At 41.3% G+C, this 16,923-nt stretch overlaps 2 protein-coding genes across 6 annotated transcripts in view; one reads left to right on the forward strand and one right to left on the reverse strand.

Moving 5' to 3' along the window:
* Positions 1-15,199, reverse strand: part of CFAP99 (cilia and flagella associated protein 99) — a 61,557-nt gene extending 46,358 nt beyond the window's left edge. Inside the window, exons 1-3 of one of the 2 annotated variants that reach the window (XM_069795162.1) lie at positions 15,017-15,199; positions 11,996-12,123; positions 513-657 (exon numbers count right to left, since the gene is read on the reverse strand). In XM_069795162.1, the coding sequence (XP_069651263.1) occupies positions 513-657; positions 11,996-12,115 (265 nt within the window). In that variant the 5' untranslated portion in view covers positions 12,116-12,123; positions 15,017-15,199. The remainder of the gene's footprint in view (positions 1-512; positions 658-11,995; positions 12,124-15,016) is intronic. The other variant, XM_069795172.1, reaches the window with a different exon arrangement.
* A 495-nt stretch (positions 15,200-15,694) lies between these two features.
* The window catches only part of ZFYVE28 (zinc finger FYVE-type containing 28), a 166,277-nt gene continuing 165,048 nt past the window's right edge, over positions 15,695-16,923 (forward strand). For all 4 annotated transcript variants that reach the window (XM_069795186.1, XM_069795196.1, XM_069795205.1 and 1 more), the window contains exon 1: positions 15,695-16,069. In XM_069795186.1, the coding sequence (XP_069651287.1) occupies positions 16,031-16,069 (39 nt within the window). In that variant the 5' untranslated portion in view covers positions 15,695-16,030. The remainder of the gene's footprint in view (positions 16,070-16,923) is intronic.

Below are 16,923 nucleotides of genomic sequence, written 5' to 3' on the forward strand. Positions count from 1 at the left end.
ATGTCATTGTGATGGTCAGTAACAAAGAAACCCATGTATGGCTAGAGACAGTTGTATCTTCATACTGTGAGACATGCTGTGTTCCTCAGCAAACAGAGCTTTGTTATACAATTTCATATCTGAATGGCAGAGATACTAGGTTGCATAGAAGAGAATAAAGGGAAATCAATGCAGAATATTTTTTAAGTGATCGTTAAACTTCCAAGATACTTCTTCCAGCCACCGATCGATCCATCTGTATTCCATCTGCAAGTTACCTAATCTGCAGGCATATTCTGCATAATTTTCTTAGGTAAAATTCTAGTTAACACCTGTGAGAGTGCAGACTAAATAACAATTTCAGGATTTAGGCTTTACATCATAAGGGCACTGGAAAAGGTCCTGTACTTCGTACTGCGCTGGGCACAATGACAATGCTTCAAATGTAATATAATATTAAGACCTACACTAGTAAAATAATATTTCTTTCAAGTTTTGTGGTAAACACATTTGGTGTTTTAAAGAAAACTTACCTATATAGAGATTACGCTCAGAAATCAGGCAGTATCTCCCATCCCGAACAAAAAAGGCATTGACTACCACATCAAATAAGGATTTATATTCTATGCATCCAGCTAGTGTATCCAACACAAATTTTTCTTCTGTCACATTAAGAGTCTATAGAGATACAGAATTAATAATGATTAATGTATCCTGGAAAGAAAATGTTAGTTGTGTACAAAAAGAAGTACAATCATTTTGAAGTAATTGGAAAACATGAATAATGAACAGCAGCGCCTTTGGCAGGGCTGACACACTTCTAATACTATCAAATATGGGCAGTCCTAACAAAGTAAAATGTGACCTTCCCCAGTGTTAAACTTTCAGTCTATCTGCTGACATATGGATTTAGTTAAAGGCCTTGATGTGTTAATGTCAGCAGTTAATGCAAAGAAAATTTTAAGTCTCTGAGCTATAAGCAATGATTAACTTAGTCAACAGTATGAGAAAGTTTCAGTAAGAGTTTGCTTTTCCAGTAGGAAACGTGTTCTTTGTAGGTGAAGCCTGTGCTACATTGGGAGACTAAATTGAGGGGAGAAGCTGGACAGGGATTATGGAGAAGACTCCTAACTGCTACTGTAACCTAATATTGGAGAATATGACTAATTTAAACTAAACCTGTCAGTGCCAGGATTCTTGTTCATGCAGACTGTTTGTTTCTTATACAGCTGTGCTCTCAGTCACTTGTAATGTTCATGCAATACCACAAAAGAACAGAAAAAGGAGGGTCAGATGCTCACTGCATGCCATTTGGATCCTACCTCATAATCCCTTCAAAAAGTTTGAATGCTCCTGACTTTACAGACAGTTTCACTCGTAATAAATAACCTGTGGAATATCTGTTACTACATGAGATAAACTTCTAGTATGAACCCCCTTTAAACATTGCAAGAAAGTCTGAGACCCAGAACAATTTGTTATTACATGAATTGAAAAAGGACAGCCACACTATGACAAAATGACAAACAATAATGATTCTTTGGCTTAAGGAGGTTAGCCAAGAAGCCAAGAAAAAAGCTAAGTGCACCTTCTGAAAACATGTAGTCCACATTTGATATATGATCTCTCCCACAGCTCTGAGATGTGGGAACAATTGAACTGCAATAATATATCAGATGAGAGGTTCACCTTGCCTACTAGGCTATCTGCTAGCATGTTGATTGCTTTATTTCCCTAATGTGATTCATTTCTAGTTTAAAGGTATTATCAGAGGCTGCTGGAAGGAACTATGTGAGTTTTCTGATGTATGATGCTATATAAGGCTTTGAGACTGAGCAAATAAAAGATAAAACTTTAAAATTACAGTTCTAATTTTTAAATTTAAAAAATGATGCAGAAGCATTCCAGGTGTGTTTTCTCAGGTTGTCATTCAGAGTAAGCATAATACTTTTTCACTACTCCTGCTCAAAAGACAGGTTTCATTACTTCCAATCTGTGCATCATCACTAGGAAAAAATAATGCCTCCATATAATTGTCTCCATATCCATATATATTTATGTATGCATATATACATACACATGTGCAGGCAAAATTACACCTACATATGTCCTTGTAGTTTCTTTACTGCCATTGGGATTACACTAATACATCTGACCACCTCTCTAGCAGAACTGTAATAGACAATATTACTAATTAAAGGCTAATAATAGTTAAAATGATAGAAAAGCTTTATTTCTATATCTAAAGTAATCAGTTATTCCTCTGAATATATTCTGTGATCCAAATCTGTTGGGTAAGAGAAAACAGTGTAACCAAACTAATCATTACATGGAGACATGGGAGCTTCACAAAGTCTGCTGGGCAGCACTACAGACTGAGTGTGAATAAGCAGGGTATCACCTACATTCTTAATCAGGGCTCTAGAGAAAGAAGAACCAACAGGTTGCAGCTGAGATGGCAGAAAGATAAAGGGGGATGCATTTGGGAAAGTGGAGCCAACTAGAGTGAGGTGGCAAAGAAGGAAAGGAGTGAAAAGTAAGGTAGGGGAAAACAGGAGATACAGAATGGCATAGATGGAGGATGGACACAAATGGAAGGGCAGAGGAAAGAGGCTGAACACATCCAAAAATACGCAAAAAAATTAATTTCATGGGATGGACTCCATCTTGCTAAGCACTGAGAATTCTTGTGAGGCACACAGTCCATTCCAAACATACCTTTTTTGGATGAAGATCTATGAAGTTCTTTCATAAAACTGACACAGAAAATCCAGAAATCTAACCCCCCACTAAATGCTCAAATATATATCCCATATTTGATATGAGATATCTGAGAATTCACCACAAAAGGCAAAAGCAAACCTAAATACCTCAATGGCAAAGTGAGACAGGATGACATAGTTCCAGTAGAAGTAGGATTGTGACATTTTGAATCTAAAACAATTGGTTCCCTTGAACAAATGCTGTTCTTCATGAACAGATCTAACTGCAGACAACAGTAACTCTGACAATAAACAGAAAGTCTATAGTAAAACTGGACAAGCAGATTGGAAAGAAGCCCAACAAAAACTCTCACAACTGTCTCTGCTAGAAAGCTAGAATATAAATTGTTTCCAAGTTCTTTATTTGATTAGAATCTTTGCATTCACCTTCTGAGTACTTTGATATATCGTACATGTATAAAGTGCTACAACAAACCAGTGCTTTTCAAATGTACTTTAGAGAGATGACCAAAAGTAGACAGATAACAACAAGACTACATCAGTGCCGAAATCGTATCTCCTATACAGTAGAGACTACAGCATAAAAATGCAATTGCGTATTTACATTTACTCTGTTTTACTGTTCTGAGTTAACAAGTCAGTCAGAAGTTAGTTGTTAGGACAAACATAGAAAGAAGCACTTACTCTTGCATACTCCCTGAGCAAGAAGGTACCTAACCACTACATGGCCTCGAGCTAAGCAACAAGGTGACAGCAGGTGCAGCCTGAGGACAACTGTGCCCCAGAACATCAGTACCGATTGGTAATTCGGTGGACCACAGGCCAAAAAGTCTTGTCATTACATATTATCAGTTGAATTTGCTTTCAACTACAAATGGTACTAAATGTTCCACTTCTACATATAAAAATTGAGAATAGTTAAGCAGCCTGCAGCTGTGTCATCTAAGGAAGTGATCTCATCAGAACTCATAATAAACTAAACAAGACTGGGCAAGATGAATACTTGGATAAGAAATCTCAAAGGTGAGCCAGTTGTTGGTTGAGCCCTGCTGATAATCTAGTGAATCAAAAAGTGAGCCAATGCTTTAAAACAGTTAGGATACTCTCTGCACAGAAAGAGAATTTTGTCCTCAACAAATTTCATCAAGGATATTTACAGTTTATCTGTATATCTGAAATCATAATCACTTTGGGAAAGTAATATGTTGGGTGTATGTAATTTCTAGCACTAATTATGTTGCATTTTGCATCAGTGGGATGTATTTCAGAAGTGGGTCAAATGATCCTGAAACAGTACAATATGATGACAGATTGTACATTTATAGCACCTTTTGTATGAGGTTCTCAAACACTTCATTAACATTAATTGCATTTAATGAAATTCCTTTTGGCTAGTATTATTTTGCAAATGCAGGAACTATGGTATGGGGCAGCTAGGAGATTTGCCCCACGTGACACACTGGTGTCACTGGTATCATTGGTGGCAACAAGAATTAATAAATGATAATTTGTGAGCCTTTGTTCTGTCCATCAGGCCATCTTCTTACCTTTTCAAGTATACTTTACCTCATGCATTTCTCTGAAACAACTAGCAGTTAGCTATGTTTGCAAGTCTATTGTGTGTGTCCTTCAGCATGAGGAAGACCAGATAATTTACAGGTGAAAGTAACACATGCAGCTATCATCTTCTGCTACACCAAATATTGAAATTTATCAGAAGAAAAATAGGTCTTGAACAATATGCCTATTCTATGCTCAGGAAACAACCTCTCTATCTCTAATGTTACAGCTTATTATGTGATGTTTTGCTGTGTAAAGCATAGTAAGTTTATGATAGATGAATACTGGATGGTCCTATATTCCTAATATTTGAAAGCCTATATATTACTGTGTTGACCAATTGATGCACTGGATATAAGTAAAATACAGTTATATGTGTTCACAATGTCATTCCCACACAAGTGTCTGAAAGTGTTCTCTCTATGGCATTGAATTTTGGCTTTTTCTGATTCCCAAGTGTTTAAGTTGAAAAAGAATGATCGTGTCTGAAATTATCCTGAATGATCCTGTGAAAAAAACAATGTGACTCTTGTCTGAATATCTGCTGATTGGCGTTATCTCCCCCTTTTGAGAAATCCCCAATGCCCTTAGCCTGCTTCCATGGACATATTTTCCTTGCTCCCTCACACTTAGCTGCAGCTGGGAACCAGTCAAGTTTCTTCAAGGAGATTAGAGACTGTGTAAGAAAGCTTAAGCATAGGATTTTGTACACAAACAACTTTCAACATGTGTTAGTAGAAGAAATAGCATGAATTAAATGGAGAACTATCTGCAAAGAGCAAGCTTTGGCACCGTGGGTGTATGGTAATAAGGATTGTTACAATGGGACCTGTTTAAGGTCCAGAGAGATCAGAAAAGGATGGGTAAGGAGAGAAAGAAAAGCTCTTGCTTCTGGAAAAGAAGGAAAAGAACATCAGCCATGCTCTGCTTGAGACTTCTCAGGATAAGGATTTAGTTTAAGGTGAAACAAACATTTTAGAAAGAAGATAATATTTGATGAAAAGATAAAATAGCTTTCACCTCCTGAGAGTACGGAGTAATAGTATATACTGAACTTGTCTACTTCTAGGCAGAATATGCACCTTTTGCAGATGCAGTCTGATTAATTTATAGTGCTTCAGATATCAGTGCTAGTCCTCTCCAAAGGTCTGATCAAATTGCTATGGAAATGAAAGAAAATACTCCTATTAACTTCACTGGGTTTTGAATCAGTCACCAGAACCCAGTCCTCTTTTCCCTCTGAAGTCACTGAAAATGCTGCCAGTAATTTCAATGGAGGGCAAAAACCTGAGATCTGAGGATGTAAGTAGGAGAATGTCCTGCCTCTACTATTTACAGCCTATGTTGCAGTCACAAGCTAGTATTTTCATCTTCATGTGATAATGCTGGCCGTCTTGAAGAGGTACAGTTAATGTTGTTTTCCCTTGTACTTAATACTAAATCACATGAGCAGAACATCGCAGAAAAATCAGATTCCATCCTTTCTTAAAAAGATCCTAATCTGCATTTACGTTGGTAACTAATAATACAAATTAGACTTGTATAATGTAGTAGGATTTTTTTCACCACATGCAGCAAAATAATCTTGCATTACATTATTTTCATATTTAAAACTAAATCTATGACTTTTGACATTTAGGGATTTTACTCACAGTTGAGTGGGCACGTGTGAGACACACAGCTGAACCAACACAAATGAGAATTATGAAGAGTTATGCCAAATTACACCATGTTCTTGTGAAATGGAAAGCTCATAAACAGGTTCATCTTGCTATCAACATGGGAGGGATAAAGGAGTAAAACAGTAAATTTGGGGTGGCAGTTCTGATTTTACAGAAGTAATCTTTTCAGTAGATGGGATGTATAAAGGTCAGTATGATGGCTCTGAAAATATTCCACTAAAAATGAAGTGAGTTATTTGCACAGAGAAAGGCACAAACATTGCACGGTAACTTCTGTGTTAAAATCTGTCTCCTGTTATCATAGCAAAAGCTTGATTCTAACAGTCACAAGGAAGAAAAAAATGCCTGGGATGCTTTGGTTAGGTACAAAACTTAATCTTTTTTCAAAATGAACAGATGCAGTCCATTTCTGTAAATGGCCTGATGAAACGATACCCTTATGTACAATATACACTGGATGAAGGATCACTCTGGATATGGATCATTTTTGATAGATTTAATTGAAGAATACTTAATAAAAAGAAAGGGGTTTAGTACACAAGAACGTTGATATCATCTGGAGGGCATCAGTCTGATGAAAGGAGTATTAAAAAGCATTTAGGAAGATAAACAAGAAGTAGTCTTGGCATTCAAATGAAGAACAATCGAAATAGAGATGTAAATTTGAATGTGAATACTAATAATTTAAAGAACCGAGATAGACTTAAAGAATTATTTCAAGTTAAAGTGTTATTCAGGATAATTCAAATTGACTTCTGTTTTAATGGTAACAAGGTCACAACGTCAAAGCAAAAGCATTTATTTGCACTTATTATTTGGTTTTAGGAGCTTTGAGGGACATACTATGATTCTTTATGAATTGAAGGTGAAGGCTTGTTTGTTGCAACTAGGAATCACCCATCATATTACTAATGAACCTATGTTCTTACTGAAAACATTTGCAGTGAAAAACAAGTCCAATATTATGTTATAAACATCATAACTTACAATACAATAAACATGAAGATTGTAAATAACTGAATTACAAGTCAAAGCGTAGTTTTCTTCCTGGAAGAATATCAAGTCTGATCATTCACTGAGAAGAACAAATAGAAATTCTTTTTATGATGTAAAATTCACATGTTGCAGAAATAAAATGTATGGAGTTTAACACAGAATCACCTCTAGACTAATTTTGATCATAACATTCTAATTAGAGGAAACCATGTTATTTATCTCACACTACTCAAAAGTTTAAAATCCATACCATACATCATTTGCATTTCTCTAAAAACAGGAGGCTGAATCAGTGAGTTTCCCTAAGTCCACTTTTATGCGGAACTGTGAACTAGGAGTTGGAAGATGGGAACTGAGACTGGAATGTGTCTTTCTCTCTTGCTTCCTGAGTGGCCTTGTAGAGATTATGTTCTCTCTTGATACCTTGGTTTTAAACACTACTAAATACCTGGCACTCCAGCAATTTATTTATACATTTCCATCACACCAAAAGATGATTCTATCTTTATACATAGAGTGGTTCAGACAGACCTGCACTACTGTCAAAGTAATGGCTTACCTCTGGTCTTTTAAATTCACTTTCTATTCCTTTAGTACTAATTTTCTGATTCCCTATTTGTATTTTGAAATATTGAGTGGTTGCAAAGTGCAGTAAGTGAAAAAAAAAAGTATCCCAATGGTTATTGGATATGTTATCTGCTTGATCTACCTCACTTACAAAAATGCAGGGAAAGATGGGTGCTTTTTCAAAGCAGTACGCAGGGATTAGATGTGTGGCCGCTGTTACTGTAAATGGAGTGTGTAAAGCTAAATCCCACACACAGCTAGAAAAACATAACTCTTGATAGCAGTATCTAATGCCATCATTTCTCTGTAAATAAAGATGGCCAACTACTTATCTCATTTACACCAATATATGTACAGAGTGATGCTTCTGACTTTGGGCAGTCACTCTGGAATATACTTGGAAGCAGGCTGTACGCTCAAATGTTTTCCAAACAGATTTCTATCTCAAAGCTTGAGACAAGATTTCCTACAATGAAAGAATATGTTCAGATGGGAACACTGATATTTAAATAAAATCATAAAGATGCATTCAGAAATAAAAATAATAATGATCAAGAAGTTGCTTCTGCTTCTGCTGAAGTTAATGGATATCCTCCTATGCTATCCAAGAGGAACGAGATGAGAGCAGCTCACATGGTCTGATACAAGGAACTGGTATTTGATAGAAAGTTGTCAAATTTTCAGTTTTTTAATTAGCTATTTGGAAATAGTAAGTAATTGCAAATCAAATGCAGGGAAATAGCTAGGGATGTATTTTCAAAGTGGCACACAGGCACCAAGCAGTGCCTTACAAATTTGGCCTTTTGGTTTTCTTATGAATATCCATACGCATTTTGCCAAGTGAAAAATATCAATGCATATGTTTTGTGCAAATTTATACTGTAACAGTAAGCTCCCCTCAAGATTCTGTGTGCCCTTACCACGCCCAGCCCAGGGCAAGCAGAGCTTTCACTACAATACAAGATGAAACTGGGACAAGCCATACTGGGTCAGTCTGGGAGCTCAAACTGATAGAAGAAAGCCTGTCTCGCCTATCTTCTCTGACGTCTGCCTCTTGTGGGCTTCAGTCTGAAGAGAGAGATATTTCTGATTCAATTTAGGTACAGTAGACATTGGAACTGAAAGTGCAAGAACTTTGAGGTGAGCAGAACAAAACCAAAGAGGTGAACCTAATTCTTGCTATCATTTGCAAAGCAAGTATATTTTCATCCTACAGCTTCGACCCCCTGGATTTTATGCCTCTTTCGTAAAGTCCTTCATTGTAACATATATTTGCTTGCCCACTTTCACTTCTTTTCCTGTGCCTCACTTCGCCAGCCATTTTTACTGCTTTAATTTGCAAGGATTCCCACAAGAATGGTCTTATGCCCCTGGTAGGTGGTTGACAGGGATATTTGGATCAAGACAGATTGTGCCTTCCAGACTCACTCTCTTAGGGCTAAATCTAACTTCCTTTCATAACATATCCACATTTATCGTGTACACAAATAAGAACTGTAAACTACACTCTAAAATGCTGGCCTCTCTCTGTGACATTTCCTTGTTGTTGTTGTCAGCTTAATTTCAACAATGCTAAAACAAAACTTCAGTGTTCTCATGCTGTTTCTTTCCTCAATTATTGGTACTATTGCCACCCTGCCTGTCAGTCAAACCCATAACTTCAGAGGTCATTTTTCATGTAGACTGCTCTCCAGGATATCATAACCAGTTTATGTGCACATCTTCACTCTTTTTGGACAGTAGGTTTCAAGCAGTATTTTCCTATCACTTCACAGCTAAAAATCTAAGGTAATGTCTCAAAATTTTCTATTTAATTGTAATAAACATCTCTTTCCTGTGTTTAACTAATCCAATCTTTCTCTAGCAAATCAACTATCTGGAATGCTATCGTTAAGACCATTCTGCTAGTCCATTGTTTTCACCCACTTACTCCACCTAGCATCTCACAGTTGATTCTAGCACATAAACAAAAGCTGCTTGTCTTTGCTATCAAGATGCTTCATAACTCAGTTCTATTCTACCTATTATCTCTTATTCTTTATTGATGTCATCCCCCATTTCTGATCAGCCAAGGATGCCCATCTTCTCATTTCATTTATTAGATTTCCAAACAAGTAATTTTATTTACTTTCAGTCAGTTCCTACAAACAATCATATTACTCTTTGAAACCTACTTCATTCTGACAGAGGTTTTGCTCTGCAAAATGTCTGTTGCTGTCTGCTCCTTGCAGTTCAGGTGAGAATGTGTGGCTGCCAGAGGTACTTATCTCCAGTATCTGGCACTTGACAATACTGGCATCCGTAGTGTCTCCTGAAGCCTAGCAGAGACACTACTGGGGTGCTGAACTCCCTTGAACATATTCTGGAATGACCTGTGTGTGCTGTCCTTTTATTTTGAGAGAAACAGTCTAGCCCAAAATTGTTGGTTTCACCAGGAACAACCACAAACAGCTGGTCAATAGGCTAACAAGCATATTTTATGTAGGTCATCAACAGGTTATCAAAGAACTAACCAAGATACCTCAGATATCATATTAGAAGGACATAAAGATTATAAAACATCCAAATACAATAAAGATACATAATATGAATGAAACATGCAGTGTTGATAATGACTGGAATCTGATTGTACTTTTAGGGGATGGAAAACTAATTAACCAATTTGAAAAGTCTAATAGCATAGAAGATAGTAACTTGTAGAAAAGTCAAGTCTGATATACTGCATATCTAAGTAAGTAAATAAATGTAAAGAGACCTGTCTCTTGCAACTATTTAGATGTGTGCTCCTGGAATCTGACCCTCCTCATTTTTGTCTGGTCAGTAGTACGCAACACTAGGTTTGCTAGTTGTCATGCTGCTAGCATGAGACATACAGGCTTGAATCTAGTCTGTGATTTAAAGTGATACCATTAATCTGGGTACAAACTGGAGGAGTTTCTTCATGGGTCAGTTAATATCGACTAATTAACTGGTAATTGGCCAAGCCTGGAAATCATGTGTACAAAAATGCAACAATATTTTTAGTATCATATGCCTATTATGAAACAGAAAAGAAAGAAGTGAAGTGAATATTCCATGATGAATTATAATTACCCATTTGGTACTGAAACAAAGTTGAATTTTATAGAAACATAGATCTTACTTTTTACTTTCTTAGATAAATTCACAGCTAAAATATTATATAGTAAGTGAGCTGAAACTATCCCAGAGGAAGATTTCTGCCTTACCTTTGGCATCAGCTATCCTCCCTGTTCTTCCCCTTTTGAAAGTGTTTATTGCGAAACTTAAGATTCATGTTTCTCTAATGGAGTTACTGCTTCTTTTGTCTTTGTATCACCTTTCCCGGTCTGAGAAGAACAATGATCTGAATATTCTGGCAGCAGTGGTAGCTGAATTTACCTGCTCTCTATCCAGTGAAAAATGATTACTTTGAAACTGGATCACTTCCCTGATGTAATTCAGCATATGAATGCACAAAAGAGTTATGCCGGTACTACAAGGCAGGAAGGCAGTGGCAGAAACGAGGGGCCTGAGTGGAAGCTGTTTAAGAAAGCAAGCACCCAAGAAATGTTCATGGATCCACTGCCTCAGCCTCTGATTTTCATATCACACCTCCAAAGTTTTATATTCTTTTAGTCATTTGTGTTTATGTAAAATCCATGTAAAAGACCATCTAATTGGAATACCACTGTTTTAGACCTTATTGTCAGAAGTGGAAATGAGCACTGGAGCTACATGGCAGTGTGGAATCAGGGCTCCAACAATGTAGTTTGATAATACATGGCACGCACAGACAATAGCAGTCTAAACAATATTACTGTCTTCCCTTAGTGATTTTCTAAAGCTGATTCAATGCAGTAGCTGCATCAGCACAAGTCAGGGTGGCACTGAGGACAAAGAGATGGGAAGAGGTGACAGGCTACGGTCAGGAAAGGATGGGAACTGCTTCAGCCGGTATAGCTACATATCGGCAAATCTTGGTCTGGTTACTTGCAGTATTAGATTAAAATCACGTAGTTGATTTACTGTCACTTGCCTTCTCTCCCACTGTTCTGATGGTCACCTATGTCCTCAAAGCAAGAACACCTGATCCTGTGAGTCAGCTTCTGAACTGTATTCGTATATACAAATGGGTGGTACTGACAGAAACTTCTATTTGGAAGGAGGAAAGGAGATAGGAAACTACAAAACAGCTTAGTCAGGAGTGGAAGAGAAGCTTTCCCTACCACTGTCAGATCCATTTTAGAAGGTTGTTGCTTTCCCGTTTTTTGTTGCTACCCAAGCAGTTTTTCAACCCCTCTGATCTTTACTTCCTTGTTTTCTGGTGGTAACCATAAGAAATTTGGACTTTACTCATGAATGAAATACGTCACTGTAAGAAAAATCTGTGAAAGTTCCAACAACATGTTAGAAAACAGATATCTTTATATTTAAAATCACATAGTGAAACAAAGTAAGCTGTGTAAGATGAACTGAAACCTAATATACCTGCAACATCTTAGCTGATTCATTCAAGAAATCCTCCACGCTCTGATTTTCAGGGTTAAATTTGTTAAGCTGTTGGACTATTATTGCAATATGTTTTCCATGGCTGACCATCTTCACCATGGAGAATCCTATAAATATAGTAAATCATTAATTTTTCATGCCTCCTTCAGTTGTAGCATAATGTATGTTGATAGGCTCACAGAGAAGGTATACTGCAGTAATGTAGAAGAGAACATTTAGGTCAAGCTTTCAAAATCACAGTTACTCAGAACAGCTAACAGGAGAAATGAAAATACAGTACAAACATCAATAAAATAGAAGACATAATTACATATTTCTTATTCTGCAAGTGTCTCAAAAGATCCTTAGGATGATACCTAAATGGTTTCAGTATCAGGTTATTTGACAAAATATATAATTAAAGTTGATACTAGAGAAAAGCATGATGTGAATTTTTGCATGTGTGCTATACAGGTCCTATTTAATACATTGCTCTTCCCAGTGAGATGCAACTGAAAGCAAAATTTTAGTCTTAAATCTTATCACATGTTGCTATTAACAGCCTATTTTTCCAAAACAGTAAAAGAATAGGAACAGAGGGGAATTATAAGGAACCAATGAGACAGTGTTGGTCAGCAAGCTGGGCAGTGATCACAACACATCAGTAGTCCAGGCCACAGTCAAGGTTTTTGAAGGCACAGCAGTTGGGTACTTCTTATGTTTGATGCTTTGTTTGTGAAATGACTGGATTACATCTATCTCAAATGATGTCTTACTCGTATGTGTGAGAGTTTGCAGAACTGGCTAGCTCAATTTTAATGTTCACGTGACAAGAACTGTAATGCATTTGTTTATACGCATGCAAATGTTGCTGCGTATGAAAGACCAACGATAGTAATAATCAGGGCTGAAAGTCATTAATCTGGTTTAGCAATGGGAAAAAATGAGCACAGAAGTAATTGTCCATGGTGAAAATAAAAATATATTTTTGAAAATCATTCTTGTATTTTATATATCATTGAATTTTGACATTAGAAAAGAATGCTTGATAAAGATGATTCATTCCCACTGTGGTAAAGATAATTCATTTTTTGTTTTAAAACGGTATCATAACATTTCCAGATACAGCCTTTTTGTACTCTGCCTTTCAGCACTATCATACTCAATAATAATTGCCTAACCAGCACTTTTAATTACTAATCTCAAAGCGCTGAAAAAAAGAGTTTGTCTGTGATTATGTTCAATATAGGCATTTAGTTACCTGGTATGATCAAGAAAAAATGTCCAATTAAAAAAAAAAAGTCCAGCAAAACAGGGCTGGATCATGACAAGGGATGGCAAGTAAAAAACAGAGGTGCTACTGGGTCTCTGTCACAGAGGGAGTCACCGTTTCTCCACTCCTCTGAGAATCATGATGTGTTTCTCTGCACCTGCCAAGGTTCTGACACTCACAAGAGATTTCGGATAGGAGAGAAAGAAATACCTCTGTACTCATTCAGTCTGAATCATAATTCAGGCTCCAACACCTCTACCAGTGACAAATATTTTTTCTTCTGGCATAGCAGAAATAAGTTTGAGCTCTCTTGCTCTGTACATGCTGATACTCACCCCTCTGCTCCAAATGACAATCATTAAAACCAAAAACTGGAATATGAAAACCAAGACATATAGTAACACCTTGAGAACTCTGGACATACAGGGGTTCTTAACAGAAAGAACTTCACGTGTGATTGTATTTAAACAAACTGCTATTATTATGATCAATGTTTTAAAACAGACATCAGGAATAAATTGCTTTGTGTTATGACATGCACCCGTATTTCCACACAGCCATTTAGGAGAATATTCTAATTGCTGTGTGTAAAAATGATATAAATTTATACTATGCACAAAATGGTAGAAATTTTCTTCCATTATCAGATGTAGAATTTCAGTTAAATGAGGTAAGAAAGAACCTGACTTAGCCTTATTTTACAATGGAGCTTGGAGATATTTTGAAAACAATTACATAGGATAAGACTGGCCACAATTGTAGGGACCGGTTTCAATGATCTGAAACATTCCTTCAGGTTTTACCTTTGCTCCTATGTTCCTAGCCTAGAAGGACTGTGATTGCCTTTCCTCTGATGAAAGCTGTCCTTAAAAAGAGGGTTGAACCAAGCCTGTGCAAAATTCAGTCAGATCAAGTAGCTAATGCTCAAAATGAAATAGGTGTTTCTCTCTGCTGTGTGCTAGAAAAAGAGCCACTGAATACAGGGTACAATCATCCCAATGGTTACATCCTGCCATTCGCATTTGCTCTGGACTTTTCTGCATCGCTGACTGTCACCTGAGCGTAGCAGAGAGCAGTTCTGAGCAGAGGTCCTCTTTTCAGCAGATTCCTCCCTTAAGGCAGCAAAGCATCAGATGGAAAACATTCACCCTGAGCAGCTATAGCCCGGATCATATGTTTATTTTTAATTTGCATATATTTCAATGTTTTGCCTACCTACTACATGTATTTTACTTGACACAACACAGTATTTTTTTATCTAATATCTTGTGGAACTTTCCAATTAAATATTTATTGTACAAAGCCTTCTGCAAATAAGTTGTACTACATTTACGAGATAGGTAAGCTGGAGGACACCAAGGCTGGCTGCTTGCCCGAAGTCACAACAGTTAATGAAAACTCTGGGAGCGAAACCCACAATCCTGTCTACAGTATAAAATAGGCCCCGTTGATCTTTTATCTTGTTTTTATAAGCACATAATAAACGAGTGAAGTAGTTATAAGCCTGCCGAGGGCACCTGCCGCTTTCACACCACGAGCATTTTACCCATTTTTATTTTCAGAGGTGTCATATACGGCTACAGCTACCCTGCTGCCAACCGACGCCCCTGAGGAGGCCGCAGGGGTGCAACACCCCGGGCCCCAGGGCGGCCGCGGCCGCCGCCGCCTCCTGAGGTAAATGCGCGAGCGCGCAGCGGCCCCTGCCCCTACGGGCGGCCCCTCAAGCCCGGAGCTGCCCGCTCTCGTACCTGGCTGCCCCCGCCAGCCCGGGCGGCCGCCTGCGTCCCCGCCGGCGCTCGGCGCCCCTCTCTCAGCGCGGCGGGAGCGGCGGCGCGGACCCTCCAGCCGCAGAGACCGCGCTGCGGCCGCCGGCGGCTCGACACGGCCCGGGCCAACCCCGTTGCTGCGGAGCGCAGGGGCTGCTGGGAGCTGTAGTTCTCCCGCGCGCCCGCCTTCGTGCTGCGGAACGGCCCGATGGGGGGCAAAGAACTACCGGGCCGGGAAAAAAGATGGCGGCGGTTGTTTGCCGCCGTTGCCAAGCAACTCGTTCCGCTCCTCCTCGATTTTTGCGCTCGCGGGAAGCTGGCAATCAATCAGCCGGTCTTCGCGCACTCGGGTAGGGCTGGCTGTCAGAAGCAGAGCCTTGCCATCCCGAAGCGGACACGCTCAGCGCAGCCCGCGGAGAAGACTACAAGTCCCGGCATCCACCGGGCCACGGCGCTTTGCACCTCGCCTCCGGCTACGGGGCGCGGCATGCTGGGGCACGTAGTCTTCCCGCCCCCCTTCCCGTGTTACGCAAATGAACGGCCGAGTGGGCGGGGTCAGGCCGCCGGGGGGCCGTCCCCGTCCGCCATCCGATTGGTGGCGGGAGCTAGCGGGGAGGGAGAGCGTTGGGGCCCGCCCCTGCGCATGCGCCGGCGGTGCGCGCTGCTGCCGGCCGCGCAATGTTTTGGGGGCTGTCAGCGCGGCGCGCAGCCCTCCGCGCCGGCGGCCGGTGTCTGCGCTGAGGGGAGCGCGCGCGGCGCCCGCGCTCCGCAGCGGCTGGCGGCCTCTGCCCTGAGGAGGAGGAGGAGCGGCGGCGGCGGCGGCAGCAGCGGCGGCAGCAGCGGAGGAGGAGGCTGCGCCGGCGGCGGCGACCCGGCGGAGCCTCCCGGCGAGGGGCAGGGCTCGCCCCGGTCCCCCGAGCGGCGCGGTGCGGGGAGCCGGCAGCCCCTGTGGCAGCGGCAGGCGGCGGCGGCGGCGGGGTAGCAGCGGCCGCGGTGATGATGAACAGGTTCAGAAAGTGGCTCTACAAACCCAAGGTAAGTTGTGAGGAGACGGGGTGGCGGGGGGGTGCTCGGGGGCGCCGGCTGGCCGCCCGGCGGCACCTCGGCTCGCTTCCCTCCCCGGGGTCACCCTCACCCCGCGGCCGGGAAGTTGAGGCGCGGCGGGGGGCGGCGATGCGCCGAGCCGGGCGCGGGTCGTTTCGCGCTGGTGCCTCAGCCGGGAGCCGCCGCCGCGGAGGTGGCGTCAGGTGGGAGCGGAGCGGGGCTCGGTTCGCTTGCTGTCGGACTGGCGCCGCCGGACACGGTTTGTGGCGGTTCCGCGGGGCGTGGGGCGGGGGGGGGAAGGCGAGAGGGGCTGGGGTGTGCGAGGCACCGGAGCGGGCGAACAGCTCGTAGCGGCGTGCGCCGAGCGGCTCGCCCGCTGCGGGGGGAGAGATGACAAAGCAGAGCGTGTGCCGTGGTGCTGGTTGGACCTGACGAGAGCGCGGCCGGGAGGGGGGGGGGGGGTGCAGGGGGGGCTCTCCCCGGCTCCGGTGGCCCATCCCGGGGGGACGGCGACAGCGGGGAGCCTGGGGGGGGGTTGCGGAGCCGCCGGCGCGCCCCGCGGTGGGCAGCGCAGCGCGGAGGCGGCTGTGCCGAACCTCTGTCAGGGTAAGTCCTTCTCGGCTGAACTCTTGGCCGCTGTCCTCTGTGGTTTGCGTGTAGCCTGAACCCGGGGCGGGGGCGTGGGGGAGGGAGGCGGTTCAGGTGCTCCTGTTCTGCTATTAATGCTATCCGCGTGCACCTGGGAACTTTTTAAGTTAAAAAAATTTGTTGGATGGTGCTCTGTAGGTGTATATTTTCTGCCCTTCTCTTCTCGCTTTGAAGTGCTTGGAAGGAATCCAAGAATC

The sequence above is a fragment of the Haliaeetus albicilla genome, chromosome 1 (genome assembly GCF_947461875.1).
Source record: "Haliaeetus albicilla chromosome 1, bHalAlb1.1, whole genome shotgun sequence".
NCBI classification, from domain to species: domain Eukaryota; kingdom Metazoa; phylum Chordata; class Aves; order Accipitriformes; family Accipitridae; genus Haliaeetus; species Haliaeetus albicilla.